A 14,510-nucleotide genomic window follows, 5' to 3' on the forward strand; every position below is an offset into this window, starting at 1 on the left:
GTATGGCCAACTCATCTTTGACAAAGCAGGAAAGAACATCCAATGGAAAAAAGACAGTCTCTTTAACAAATGGTGCTGGGAGAACTGGACAGCAACATGCAGAAGGTTGAAACTAGACCACTTTCTCACACCATTCACAAAAATAAACTCAAAATGGATAAAGGACCTGAATGTGAGACAGGAAACCATCAAAACCTTAGAGGAGAAAGCAGGAAAAGACCTCTCTGACCTCAGCCGTAGCAATCTCTTACTCGGCACATCCCCAAAGGCAAGGGAATTAAAAGCAAAAGTGAATTACTGGGACCTTATGAAGATAAAAAGCTTCTGCACAGCAAAGGAAACAACCAACAAAACTAAAAGGCAACCAACGGAATGGGAAAAGATATTTGCAAATGACACATCGGACAAAGGGCTAGTATCCAAAATCTATAAAGAGCTCATCAAACTCCACACCCGAAAAACAAATAACCCAGTGAAGAAATGGGCAGAAAACATGAATAGACACTTCTCTAAAGAAGACATCCGGATGGCCAACAGGCACATGAAAAGATGTTCAACGTCGCTCCTTATCAGGGAAATACAAATCAAAACCACACTCAGATATCACCTCACGCCAGTCAGAGTGGCCAAAATGAAGAAATCAGGAGACTATAGATGCTGGCGAGGATGTGGAGAAACAGGAACCCTCTTGCACTCTTGGTGGGAATGCAAATTGGTGCAGCCGCTCTGGAAAGCAGTGTGGAGGTTCCTCAGAAAATTAAAAATAGACCTACCCTATGACCCAGCAATAGCACTGCTAGGAATTTATCCAAGGGATACAGGAGTACTGATGCATAGGGGCTCCTGTACCCCATGTTTATAGCGGCACTCTCAACAATAGCCAAATTATGGAAAGAGCCTAAATGTCCATCAACTGATGAATGGATAAAGAAATTGTGGTTTATATACACAATGGAATACTACGTGGCAATGAGAAAAAATGAAATATGGCCTTTTGTAGCAACATGGATGGAACTGGAGAGTGTGATGCTAAGTGAAATAAGCCATACAGAGAAAGACAGATACCATATGGTTTCACTCTTATGTGGATCCTGAGAAACATAACAGAAACCCATGGGGGAGGGGAAGGAAAAAAAAAAAAAAAGAGGTTAGAGTGGGAGAGAGCCAAAGCATAAGAGACTGTTAAAAACTGAGAACAAATTGAGGGTTAATGGGGGGTGGGAGGGAGGGCAGGGTGGGAGGGAGGGCAGGGTGGGTGATGGGTATTAAGGAGGGCACCTTTTGGGATGAGCACTGGGTGTTGTATGGAAACCAATTTGACAGTAAATTTCATATATTAAAAAATAAAAAATAAAAATAAAAAAAATAAATAAAATAAAATATTTGAAAAAAAAAATGAAATACAAATTAATTTTCTAACATTCATATTGATGTCACACTTTTAATATGAACCATCTAAGGGTGCTACTGTATTATCTAGAATATTTGTTTACTAATGGGAGAGAGAGAGAGAACCAAACCTTAAAAATCTCTTAAGGATAGAGAACAAATTAACGGAGGGAAGTGGTTGGGGAATGGGCTAAAGCGGTGATAGGTATTAAGGAGGGTACTTCTTGTGATGAGCACTGGATGTTATAAAAACAAAAATACTGTAGCCCTTACACTAGGAGATAAATTACACATTACATTGATAGCTTTCTTAGTTTGAATTACACATTAATTTTCTAAAATTCATATTGATGCCACCCATGTAATATGAGCCTTTTAAAGGTGCTACTGTATTATCTAGAATAGTTGTTTACTCCTCTCTTTCAAGAATCTGTGAAAGCTTGACATATCAAATAGAATTCAGTTGAGATCCTCTTTCTTTTTTTAAACATTAGTAAAAAAGAATATATATGTGTATATATATGTGTGTGTGTGTATATATATATATAGATAGATAGATAGATATACATGTATGTATACCACAACTTTTCATCCATTTGTCAGTTGGACATTTGGACTCTTTCCATAATCTGGTTATCACTTATAGCGCTGCTATAAACATTGGGGTGAATGTGCCCCTTTGAATTGGTATTTTTGTATCCTTTTAATAAACGCCTATAAGTCAGAGAAAGACAAATATCATATGATTTCACTCACATGTGGAATTTAAGAAACAAAAACGGATAAACATAAGGGAAGGGAAAGAAAACTAAGATAAAAAAAAGAGAAGGAGGGGCGCCTGGGTGGCTCAGTTGGGTAAGCGTCGGACTTCGGCTCAGGTCACGATCTCACCGTTTGTGAGTTCGAGCCCCACGTGGGGCTCTGTGCTCCACAGAGCCTGGAGCCTGTTTCCAATTCTGTGTCTCCCTCTCTCTCTGCCCCATCCCCACTCATGCTCTGTCTCTCTCTGCCTTAAAAATAAATAAAATATTTTTTTTAAAAAAAGAGAGAAGGAGGCAAACCATAAGAGACATTAAGTACAGAGATAAACTAAGGGTTGCTGTAGGGGAGGTGGGGGACAGGTTAAATGGGTGATGGGCATTAAGGAAGACACTTTTTGGATGAGCACTGGGTGTCATGTGTAAGAGATGAATCACTGGCTTTTACTCCTGCAGAAGTAGTAACACTATATGTTAACTAACTTGAATTTAAATAATTTAAAAACTTAGTAACAAGTAGATATTTTGTAGAAAGCCACAAGGGGTCTACAGCTAAATTTCTCGTATGTTAATAAATAGTTCCAAGCTTTTTCCATTTAATTATTCAGTATTGCTTTTAGTTTTTTTAATTTTGTTTTATTTTTTTAATTTATTTTTGACTAAAAGAGACACAGAGCGTGAGCAGGAGACTGGCAGAGAATGATGGAAACAGAGAATCCCAAGCAGGCTCTAGGCTCCAAGCTGTCAACACAGAGCCTGACTCGGGGCTTGAACTCATGAACCGTGAGATCATGACCTGAGCCAAAGTCAGCCGCCCAACAGACTGAGCCACCCAGGTGCCCCTGTGTTGTTTTTATAAAATATTTCCTACATTGTATTTTTCTCAGATACTAAATAACCTATCATTAAAGGAAATATTTTTGCCAGGGATGTTATTCATCGTTACTCTGTTTCTATTTATCATATTCATTTTTATTTCAACCGCTTTTTCTGTAAAGTGTGCTACCATTTTGATGATAAAAAACATTGGATAAACATCCTGGGAATGAGTGTCTGCAAGATTGTGAGTGTTCATGAACACATGTGGTTGAGTAGATGTATAAGCAGCCAGTGAGTTGGGAGAGGTAGACCTTCCCCCATATTCCATATCCTTCTCCCACATTACATCTATCACTACTATTGCTTATTTCATGGTAATGACACAACTCCATATTTATTAATTTCCTGTTCACATTTGCATTTTCTTTATACCATAAATCTCATTGTTTTTCATTTTTTTTTAATGTTTATTTTTTATTTTGATAGACAGATTGCACACAGGTGCAAGTGGAGAAGGGATAGAGAGAGAAGGAGAGAATCCCAAGCAGGCTCCATGCTGTCAATGCAGACCAGATGTGGGGCTCAATCTCACCAACGATGAGATCATGACTTGAGCTGAAATCAAGAGTCAGACACTTAAATGACTGAGCTACTCAGGGACCCCTCATTTTTTACCATGTAGTGTGATGTATTTTATCATAAAATTAAATACAAAATGTTTTCTTACTTTTTGGGGTGATAAAGGTAATGTGTAAAAGCATGTGCTTTTACAATAATATTCATTGATTACCTTCTATTGCCTGAAATGCTTTAAAAATGATTCTGTTGTAGTAAAGGCTTTGTTTAGCATATTGAACTAATAATTCAGGATATATTTTATAAAGATACATGTTTCATCAGCCAATTTATGAAGTCCCATAAATGAAAGCAATTTTCCTATTCTTTCTTCTTATTCTTCATGATCTGCTCACTTAACCTATTACAAATTCAGACACATACTAAAAGTGGCAGATTGAGGAGGTCATAAACCTTGACATGCATGTAGGAAGACCGAAAATGTACATGACTTATAACACAAAACAGATGAATTCTTACAGGAATCAAAAACAGTATTGGAAAGGAGGAAGGCTTAGCATGTACCTGATGTTGTGTCTTTACTCTCCTTTGTGTCATATAGAGTGAGGATGTGCATAGAGTGGAAAACATGGCCAACCACTCAGCAGTGATGGAATTCTTCCTCATGGAAGTCTCTGCCACCAGGGAGCTCCAGATTATACATGGCTTTCTGTTTTTGCTTATTTACTTGGTAACTCTTATGGGAAATCTTCTCATTTTTGTCCTAATCACTCTGGATCAGTATCTTCATACTCCCATGTACTTCTTCCTGAAGAACTTATCACTTTTTGATGCCTGCCTTATTTCAATTACAGTTCCAAAATGTATTATGAGCACTTTATGCCATGAGAATACCATTTCTTTCTCAGGATGCATATTACAAGTGTTGTTGGTGATTCACTTTGCTGGGTCTGAGCTTTTCATTCTAACAGCCATGTCCTATGACTGCTATGTGGCCATCTGTCGTCCACTGCACTATAATATCATCATGAACAGGAGAGTCTGTATGGGGATGACAGTCACCTCCTGGCTTCTTGGGAGTATCTTTGGGGTCTTATACTCATCTGGCACTTTCTCTTTATCTTTTTGTGGCTCTAGAAATCTTCCTCAGTTTTTCTGTGATGTCCCCTCCCTACTGAAGGTTTCTTGCTCAAAGACTCATATCACCATTGATATTAGTGAGGCAATTGGGGTTATGTATGCACTTTTCTGTTTGGTGTCCATTGGATATTCATATATTTGCATTTTCAATACAGTGTTGAGAATACCATCATCACAAAGGTGGTCAAAAACCTTTTCCACTTGTACCCCCCATCTCATAGTTGTAACAACATTTATTGTAACAGGTACCATGGTCTATCTAAAGCCAGTCCCTGATTCCCCACATCTTGTGGATTTCTTGGTGTCTGTATTCTATTCTGTATTGCCTCCATCTTTGAACCCCATCATCTACAGCCTAAGGAACAAGGAAATTAAGGAAGCTCTGAGGAAGTTTCTGTGGAAAGTAAGTCATTGTAGACTCTATGAAGAAAAACAATAGAACTAGTATCTATAAAGCCAAAGTCCATTTTTTTAATCTTTTGGCTTCTTATAATCTAATGTGGACCTCAATATCTATACAATAAAATATTCACCTTATTTAAAAGTGCTAGGATAAAGTTGACATGTTTATGCTTATGAATAAACAGTCATTATCTCAGAACCTCCAAGAGTGCATATTTATTACCTAGAATTTGTGCATGCAAATTAAGCTTTATAGACATATGACAGTTTTTCAAGTGGCTTACTAAAGATGTCCACGTACCAATTTTTTTAAACTTAATATAGTACTTTACGTGGCACAAGGAACTCTGTGGATGTAATTCAACTAAGGAGTATTAGTTAAAGTGTTTATCCTGGACCACCTAAGGGGTCCTAATCTAATCATAAACTGTTAAAGGCGGAACTTCTCAAAGCTTTGTTAGAAGGAGATGTGTTTATGAAGAGTGGTCTTCCCTTATTGGCTTCAAATATGGAAGATGGTCATGAGCCCAGATATAGACAGAGGCAGCCTCAAGACTAGAAAATGCAAGGAACAGATAGTTCAGTCGAGACCCAAGAAAATAATGCAACCATACCAGCTGCTCCTGCACTTTAGCCCCCTGTGTGATTGGTGTTGGATTTCTAAATTACAGCACTTTATAGGCACCTGGGTGGCTCAGTTGGGAAAGCATCCAACTCTTGGTTTTGGCACAGGTCATGATCTATAGTTCTGACTGTGCAGAGCCTACTTGAGATTGTTTCTCTCTCCCTCTCTCTCTCTACCCCTCCTGCAAGCTCTGTCTCTCACTCTCTCAAAATTAAAAAATAAAAAACATAAACTTAAAAAATTAAAAATAATAAAATAAAATAATACATGTATGTGATGATAAAACACAGAGTTTGTGATAATTTGTTACAGCAGCAACAAAAATTTAACAAAAGCATTGAATACTTGTCTGTATAAAATCACTTAAATCAGAATTTGTTCAGAATAAGTATACAGACTATGAAACTAAAAGTTTTAATTAAAGTTAAAACATATTGAAAAGAACAAAAACGTATCAATATGTTCATAATTTTGAGGAATAATTTAGATTTTATCCCTTTATCTGCTAATTTTTATACACTATTTTTATTTTATATGGAATATATTAGTGTATTTATCCACTATTATAAATAAATAAAGTGTATTTTTTTTTAGAGAGAGAGAGGGAGCAGGGGAGGGGCCAAGTGACAGGGACAGAGGATCTGAGGTGGGCTCTGCACTCACAGCCACAAGCTCCCTGCAGGCTCAAACCCACAAAATGTGAGATTATGACCTGAGGAAGAGTTGGCTGCTCAACCTGCTGAGCCCCCAGGTGCCCCTAAAATAAACTATTTTTAATATTTAATGTTAGTATTCTGAGATTGGATTTTTAATATCTCATTTGAATAGATTTAATTTTTATTAGTTTTTATTTTATTATTTTTTTAATTAATTGTGATTCTTCAAATAGTCATGTCTTTAATTCCTATGTGACTTTAGTTTTTGAGACTCGATATATAAAGATTGGATACTGACAACCAAAGCACTGTGGAAGGTTGGCAGTGGGAGTGGAATGTATCAGTGGGGCTTGGCAGGGGATAGGAAATGGGTTGCAGCATGAGTGCCCAGGACAGGACAGGGGCTCAGGGCTCTAAGATGATCTACAAAACCTGTTGGGTGATGGTGAGAAGGTGATACGGGAGGTGAAGCTGCTACTTTTGGGTGCTGAGGAGTCAGGGAAGAGCATCACTGTCAAGCAAAGGAAGAACATCCAGGAAGCTGGCAGTCCCAGGCAGTCCTCTACAGCATCACCATCCAACCCATCATGGCCACTGTCAAAGCCATGGACTATCTGAAGATATAATTTGCTGGCCCTTCCTGTACACATGACGCCAGGCAGCTGTTTTCACTGTCCTGAACTGCTGAGGGCAGGGGGTGCTTCTTGAGGGTCTGCCCAGTGTCATCCACAGGCTTAGGTCTGACCCTGGCCTGCAAGTAGGCTCTGGCTGCTGGCTGGAGTGCCAGCTCCACCGCTCTGCTGCTTTTGACCTCACTGCCCTGGGGAGCATCACACGGAGTAACTACATCCCCACAGAGCAGGATGTGCCATGGTCTCAAGAGAAGACCACTGGCATCGTGGAGACACACCTCACCTTCAGGGACTTACCCTCAAGATATTTGATGTGGGCAGTCCGCGGTCTGAATCAAAGAAGTGGATCCACTGCTTTGAGAGTGTCACAGCCATCATCTCCTGCATAACCTTGGGCACGCATTGCCTGTGTTAGCAGAGGATGAGGAGATGCACCACATGCACCAGAACATGAAGCTCTTTGACAATGACTTCTCCAACAACCAGTGGTCCACTGGTCCACTATCCTTGTCCTCAACAAGAATAACTTGTTTGAGCAGATCACCCACACCCCAATACCACCTGTTTCCCTGAGTACAGAGGGGCCAAGAAATATGACCAGGTAGCCAGCCACATCCAAGGTAAGTCTGAGACCCTGCACAAAAGCAAGGATACCGAGGAGATCTACATGCACTTCACCTGTGCCAACCACACCAAGAACTTGTGGTTCCTGTTTAAAGCTGTCTCCCACATCATCATCAGGAACAACCTGAATGTGACCGCAGGCCACATTAATACACTGTTGGTTAGAATGTGAATTCATAGAGTCATAATGGAAAACAGTATGGAAGTTTCTCAAAAAAAAAAAAAATAGAACCACTGTAAAATCCAGCAATGTCACATTTAAGCATTTATGCAATGTAATATAATCATCATTTTGAAGTGATATATGTACTCTAATGTTTATTGCAGCATTATTTACAATACAATACAATTGCAATGACGTGGATGGAGCTAGAGTGTATTACACCTGGCAAAATAAGTCAGTCAGCCAGAGAAAGAAATGGTTTCACTCATATGTGGAATTTAAGAAACAAAAAAGATGAACATAGAGGAAGGAAGAAAAAGAGAGAGAGGGATGCAAACTATAAGAGACTCTTAACTATAGAGAATAAACTATGAGTTGCTGGAAATTAAGTGGGGGATGGGCTAAATGGGTGATGGGTATTAAGGAGGGCACTCTATGTGATGTGATGAGCACAGGTGTTATATGTAAGTGGTGAATCACTAAATTCTACTGCTGAAACCAATATTACACTTTATGTTAACTTTATGTTAAAATTTAAATAAAAACTTGAAATAATAAAAAGGAAATTTTCTGAGATCTTTAATTTTTGTGGCAAAAAAAGATAATTATGTGAGTTAATATGTTAATTCTTATAATCACTTCACAGTGTATATGTGTATAAAATCATCACATTGTACACTTTAGTTATATTCAATTTTATTCATCAATTATACTTTATAATAATAGAAAAATAAAATGTAAAAAAATAAATATTTACAAGTTTGGTAGATTGCAGGATTACTCCTCAAAGAGAGATCTTCTCAATAGATATGACTTTGAATTTTACTTGCCTTGAATCCCTGCAAATCCATATTATAAGTATTAGAGGTATACTTTTGCTAATTAGAACAGTATTTTTTCTGTCTCCTAGCTCTTTATCCATTTATATATTTCACTTATAAAACCTTCATGAAGAATGTGTCACTGCAGACATTTGATTTTTAAACCACTTTAAGATACCTACAACTATTTGAAATTAGGGAAACAGAATCAAAGTGGAATCCCTACTTGTATTCATGGACTGCTGAGGATTAGCAGCATGAGCTGCTGTAGGATTTTGGTGCTGTTTACAAATATGTATATTATTATGACAAAACAAGGACAACAACAAAAAAATGTTCTCTGGGCCTTCTAAGGGGTACAGATAACATATGACTTGGGAAATTGATGGTAACATATCGCCATTTCTCTGAGCCTTTGTGTCCTTGCTAAACTGTGACTGACAGAAGTTTTGGCATCTCAGTCTCATTTACTATAGGCCACCCTTAAATTCAGACCTCAATTAGTCAATACTGTAGACTATTAGTACTCTTCTCAGGTACTCAAAGAACAAAATAAATTATAAACTTTGGATGAGTATACCTGTGGAAATGAGTACTGTCCTATCCAGTTTTATATTACATTCTCTTTGATCTAATAACCTTAGAATCAACTTCCATACATGCTATCCAGATTTCTTCCACCATAGGTTGTCAATATCCTGTGACTATTTTTAGTTCATAGCAATATTTTTCAATACAGGCTCTATGCTTCTGCAATGCTGTGCTGGAAACTTAGTCTCCCTATGTTATTGGAGGAAATTAGGAAAGTTTGGAAACATGTCAAGAAGAGAATTTCACCTGGTAAACAATTCTCATAGGTGAAGCCAATGGAAAAATTCTGCATATGTGTTAGTTGATTCTTGCAAGTAAGGGGGATGGTGTGGAATTCTTACATCATCAAAGAATGTTCCAGTATTTTAGCTTCAAAGTTGCAAGTATTGTCTGTGTCCACATTTCCCAGGTCCTTCTTCTCCCAATCTATGTCTTTCCCTAGCAAAAGTGATCTTGGATGATCTCTATATTCAAATTCTCCACGGAGGGAGGGAACAGAATAAATAGGATGGATGTGTGTATAGATAGATAGGTCTATCCATCTATCATCTATCTATCTATCTATCTTTCAATCTTTCCATCTATCTATCATCTATGTATCTATCTATACATCATCTAGCTATCATTTATATATCTATCTTTGTCTATAGATAAGTTGTCAGAAGGACATATTTCTAAGTGAAACAAGCAAAAAACACTCTATGTTACTATCTATATGTAGAATTAAATAAAAAGAAAAGTCAAACTTTGTAGATAAGTAAATACACACATCTTAAGAAACTGGCTAATGCAATTATGTAATCTGGCATTGCAAAATCTGCAGTGTGTGCTAGAAGGCTGAAAATCCAGGGGAGAGCTGATATGTCAGTTCAAGCCCAGTGGTTGACTACTGGAAATCCAGGGAAGAGCTGACATTGAAGTTAATGTCCAAAAGCCACCGTAGCTGCAAAATTCTCTTACTAATGATTAGCAGGAAATAATCTTTTGCCTATGTATTCAACAGCATTGACCACTCCTCATTCTTCAAACATGATATTCTCTAGGCATCTGTGACAACTATACACTCATAATTTTCTGCCCCAAGTGCCCCCTTTTTTATCCTGCATTGAATTTCTCCTTAATTCAGCTTCTACTTTTTAGTGGAACCCAAGGATCTGGTCATGATTTTCTACTTCATGTTATCCTTTTCAGATAATTTATATCAAGTAATATTCTCTCCTACTCCAAATATCTCTGATATCTAAAAACAATTATTCATATCATCTGTGACTTTACTTGTTCACACCACTACAATTCTTTGTTATGTTACCACAAAAGCCACCTAAACCATCTCCCAAGTTTATTTCTTGTTCAATAAATATTTCTGTGCAGGCCAGTGATATTTAATCTTAAAACAAATAAGGAAAAAAAAAGAGATAGAGAGAGAGTGCAAACAAGTAAAGAAATAACAACAACAATGTCAAATTACTTCCCTCCTATCTTGAAATCTTTAAAATAAAATTTTATGGGTGCCTGGGTGGCTCAGTGGTTGAGCGTCCAAATTCGGCTCGGGTCATGATCTCGCAGTTGACGAGTTCGAGCCCTGTGTCGGGCTCTGTGCTGACAGCTCAGATTCTGGAGACTACTTCTGATTCTTTGTCTTCCTCTCTCTCTGCCTCTCCCCTGCTCATGCTCTGTCTCTCTTTGTCTCAAAAATAAAGATATACATTAATTTTTTTTAAATAAAATAAAATTTTAAAAATTTACTAAGAAAAATGTAAAAATTTCTTAGTATGTTTCAAAGTTTTAAATGAATGTATTACTGTCTAACTTTATGACTTCATCTAATACTAGTATTATTTTATCATTCTGCGTTAGCAACACTATTTTTTCTATTACTAAAACAAATTTTATCTAGCCTTCAGGTTTATAAATGCCGCTCACTTCAGATAGAATAAGGGATACAAGGATGGTTAAAAAACTCACTCCTTTTATCTAACAGACCTCAACTTCTCACATTGCTAAGAGGTTTTTCCTTTACTACTAAATATGAATCATGATGGAGGATGATGAAGATGAAAATGTATTTTTAAACTTTAAGCCTTCATAACTACTTGAAATTGTTGTGTTTCCTACTCCTCAACTCCTTTATTTTGTATCATTTCCTGTAGAATGTAAACCCCATAAAATTAAGGAAATATATATTTTCCCCGATGATCCTCCAGTTTCTATAAATTTTCTTTGAATATATTAGGTATAGAAAGTATTTATTAAAGAATTGAATGCTGATAGATGGAAAATACATGATGATTTATCGGATTAATTGGGTAAAGAGACTTAACAGACTCTCATGTCTTGATTTCAGGTGTAGACTAATAAAAGGACATTGGTCACATTCTCTGATATGTAACATCATGGGGCAGGATGAGAGGGGGTAAGCTTGAGTCGGGGGAAGATTAATTGCAGTATAATGACCACAGATTTGGGCATGCACGTGGAACAACTTGATACATAAAAATACTCCACATTAAAATATATATTTAGTTTCAGAGTTCAGAAGGAATTTGAGGTTACAGATATTGTTGGAAGTGAGTAGTAATTAAACCAGAAGTATGTGTAATGTAAAGAGAACATGGTCTAAAATCATGCAATGAGAAAAACACCAGTACTTTAGAGACTGGTAAATGAACTAACCTACAATGGTGAATAATCCCAGAAGCCAAATAATGATGTTGAATATAGAAATGTAGCCATAAATGTGTCAAGCAAGTGAATGATTAATATAATGACAAAAAGATATCAATGATCTTGGCATGGATAATTCTCTAAGGTAAATTTGGTAATAGGAGTCATATTTCAGGGGATTCAGAAATGAAATTGACAAGAAGTAGAAATTGAGTATCAACAACTCTTCTTTTAGATATTGGTTTGAATAGGGGGATGGGGGTATATTATGGTTAAAAGATGCTGGCAACAAAAGCTAGTTGTAACCAGTTTTCATGGTCTCCTATAGTTTTTGAAAAAGCTGAGAAAAATCGCCCAGCCCCCTCTGCAACTAGTTTGGGCAATGTGTCAAATTCTGAAGAATGAAATAATGAGAATCAATATCAGGGCTAGTCCAGAAATAGTTCTTGCAGACACAAAAAGAAATCTGTACCCAGACAAGCAAAATTGAGAAAATGAAGTAAATTTAAAAGAAATTAAATCTTAGGAGTAGTAAGCAAATAGCAAAACATTTTAAAAAATCTGTTTCAAATGTCTTTATTTAGATAAATAATTGATTTTTAGTTAACAACAAAGAACGCCAAAAAGAAGTGGTGTGATACCTCAAATAATTTAGAGAAATTAATGGCCATCTTGTAATAAATATATTATTCCATGAGGCAGTCATGGGGATGTATCTCTCATATCACTGAAGGGAACATAACTGACTAACATCACTAAGTGCTGTGCTTTCAAATCCATCACCAAGGTTTCCCCAATGCCACACATCCATAGGCTGCCCCCAGATAGTCTGAGCACAGCAGGTCGGCTAAGACAAACTAATTCCTGAGAGACACAACTTCTGTGATGAGTGATTTTGAATAAAGGACTCCCCATCAGCCTTGCCAGAACATTGGTAGAGCTTTACAGCATTTCCTTTCATCTCTGCTTCATGTGAGTCAGATTTGCATTTGGGGCTGACTGTTCTTTACTTTCCTGGCTCCTTCCCACAATAGATGAATTGTCTAGGATGTAACTTTATTTTACCTGAAAATTAATAAGCTAGATGTTACCCTTACATGGATCCTGGAAGAAGACACAAGATTCTTGCACTTGTCCCCAAGGCCCATGGTCCCCAAGTCTGCTTACCCTGACGCTGAAATAACCCATATGAGTGTCCTCAGTTCTTACATTCTTTGCATATAAGGCAAGGTATAGGTGTAATAAAACCTATGGGGAGGGTCTTCCAACAATAGATAGTCTTCCTGTCTAATCTTTCTTGGCATCTGTTTACCAGAGGACTGAGACTAACACAACAAACTAATGAAAAACAAAGCAAACAAACAAAAAACTTAACCCACAGCAGCATGCCTTAAAGAAAATAAGTATTCTTCAAATAATGAGATTTATACAAGAAGAAAAGTCAGGTATCTACTAAATAAAGAAGATCAGTGAAAATATTTATGAGTTAGAAAATACAATTGGTATATATTAAAATTTATTCAACTAAAAGAATTCATATAAATGTAGATACAAATAAATTCTATTTAGCACACTTGTCTGGCTCAATCAGAAGAGCATGAGACTCTTGATCTTGTGGTTGTGAGGGTAAGCTTTATGTTGGGTGTAGAGATTACTTAAAATAAACAAACAAACAAAAAAACTATTTTTAAAAAATCCTGCGTTATGTTTTCTGAAACTTTTTTGAAAAAAAATTTATACAAATCGTATGGAAAGAGTTAATTTTAGGGTAAAGAAAGAATAACTTATTCTAGAAATGAATACATATTATAAAATTATATTTAAAATTTGGTATTTATTCAAGTATAGTAGAATAAAGGCCAAAAACTCTAAAATGCATAGATATGACATAAGTAGGGAAAAAGCAATGCAGAAAAATAGTAAGTGTAACATCATTTGGATATGTGTATCTTTATAGTTAAAATAAAATGTAATGTCTACCTTACTTCACTCATGAAAAATCAATGCCATGGAGATAACTGATAAAAATTTGAATTGAAAAATATCAAGTTTGAAAGGTAATATGACAATATATTTATGACTTCAGACTAGGAAAATAATCCTTTAATTGAACACAAAATGTTCAAAAATAAAGGAAATTTTTTTAGCCAGTCCATCACACTAATTTAAGAATGTCTGTTCTCTTTACAGACATTATTAAGACAATTGAAAGGATGAGTCATAAAAAACAAAAATATACTCAAAACGCACAACCAACAACCATTTCATTCAGACTATTTAAACTGCAAAGGAAACAACAAAACTAAAAGGCAACCGACAGAATGGGAAAAGATATTTCCAAATGACATATCAGACAAAGGGCTAGTATTCAAAATCTATAAAGAACTTACCAAACTCCACACCCAAAAAATAATCCAGTGAAGAAATGGGCAGAAAACATGAATAGACACTTCTCTAAAGAAGACATCCAGATGGCCAACAGGCACATGAAAAGATGCAATGTCACTCCTCATCAGGGAAATACCAATCAAAACCACACTGAGACATCATCTCACACCAGTCAGAGTGCTAAAATGAACAAATCAGGAGACTATATATAGATGCTGGCGAGGATGTGGAGAAATGGAAACCCTCTTGCACTGTTGGTGGG

General features: G+C 36.5%; 1 protein-coding gene and 1 pseudogene across 1 annotated transcript; both read left to right on the forward strand.

The window, feature by feature from the left end:
* Positions 1 to 4,170: 4,170 nt before the first annotated feature.
* LOC125935096 (olfactory receptor 14K1-like) lies at positions 4,171 to 5,121 on the forward strand. The gene has a single exon (XM_049648802.1). It carries the CDS (start codon positions 4,171 to 4,173, stop codon positions 5,119 to 5,121), a length of 951 nt encoding a protein of 316 aa, XP_049504759.1.
* A 1,611-nt stretch (positions 5,122 to 6,732) lies between these two features.
* Positions 6,733 to 7,793, forward strand: LOC125935097 (guanine nucleotide-binding protein G(i) subunit alpha-2-like; annotated as a pseudogene).
* The last annotated feature ends 6,717 nt before the right edge of the window (positions 7,794 to 14,510 follow it).

This window comes from Panthera uncia (assembly GCF_023721935.1).
Source record: "Panthera uncia isolate 11264 chromosome A1 unlocalized genomic scaffold, Puncia_PCG_1.0 HiC_scaffold_17, whole genome shotgun sequence".
Taxonomy (NCBI): Eukaryota; Metazoa; Chordata; class Mammalia; order Carnivora; family Felidae; genus Panthera; species Panthera uncia.

What these genes read in the sequence shown, in the direction of transcription:
- LOC125935096 (XM_049648802.1), top strand. Translation starts at nt 4,171, where the DNA reads ATGGCCAACCACTCAGCAGTGATGGAATTCTTCCTCATGGAAGTCTCT.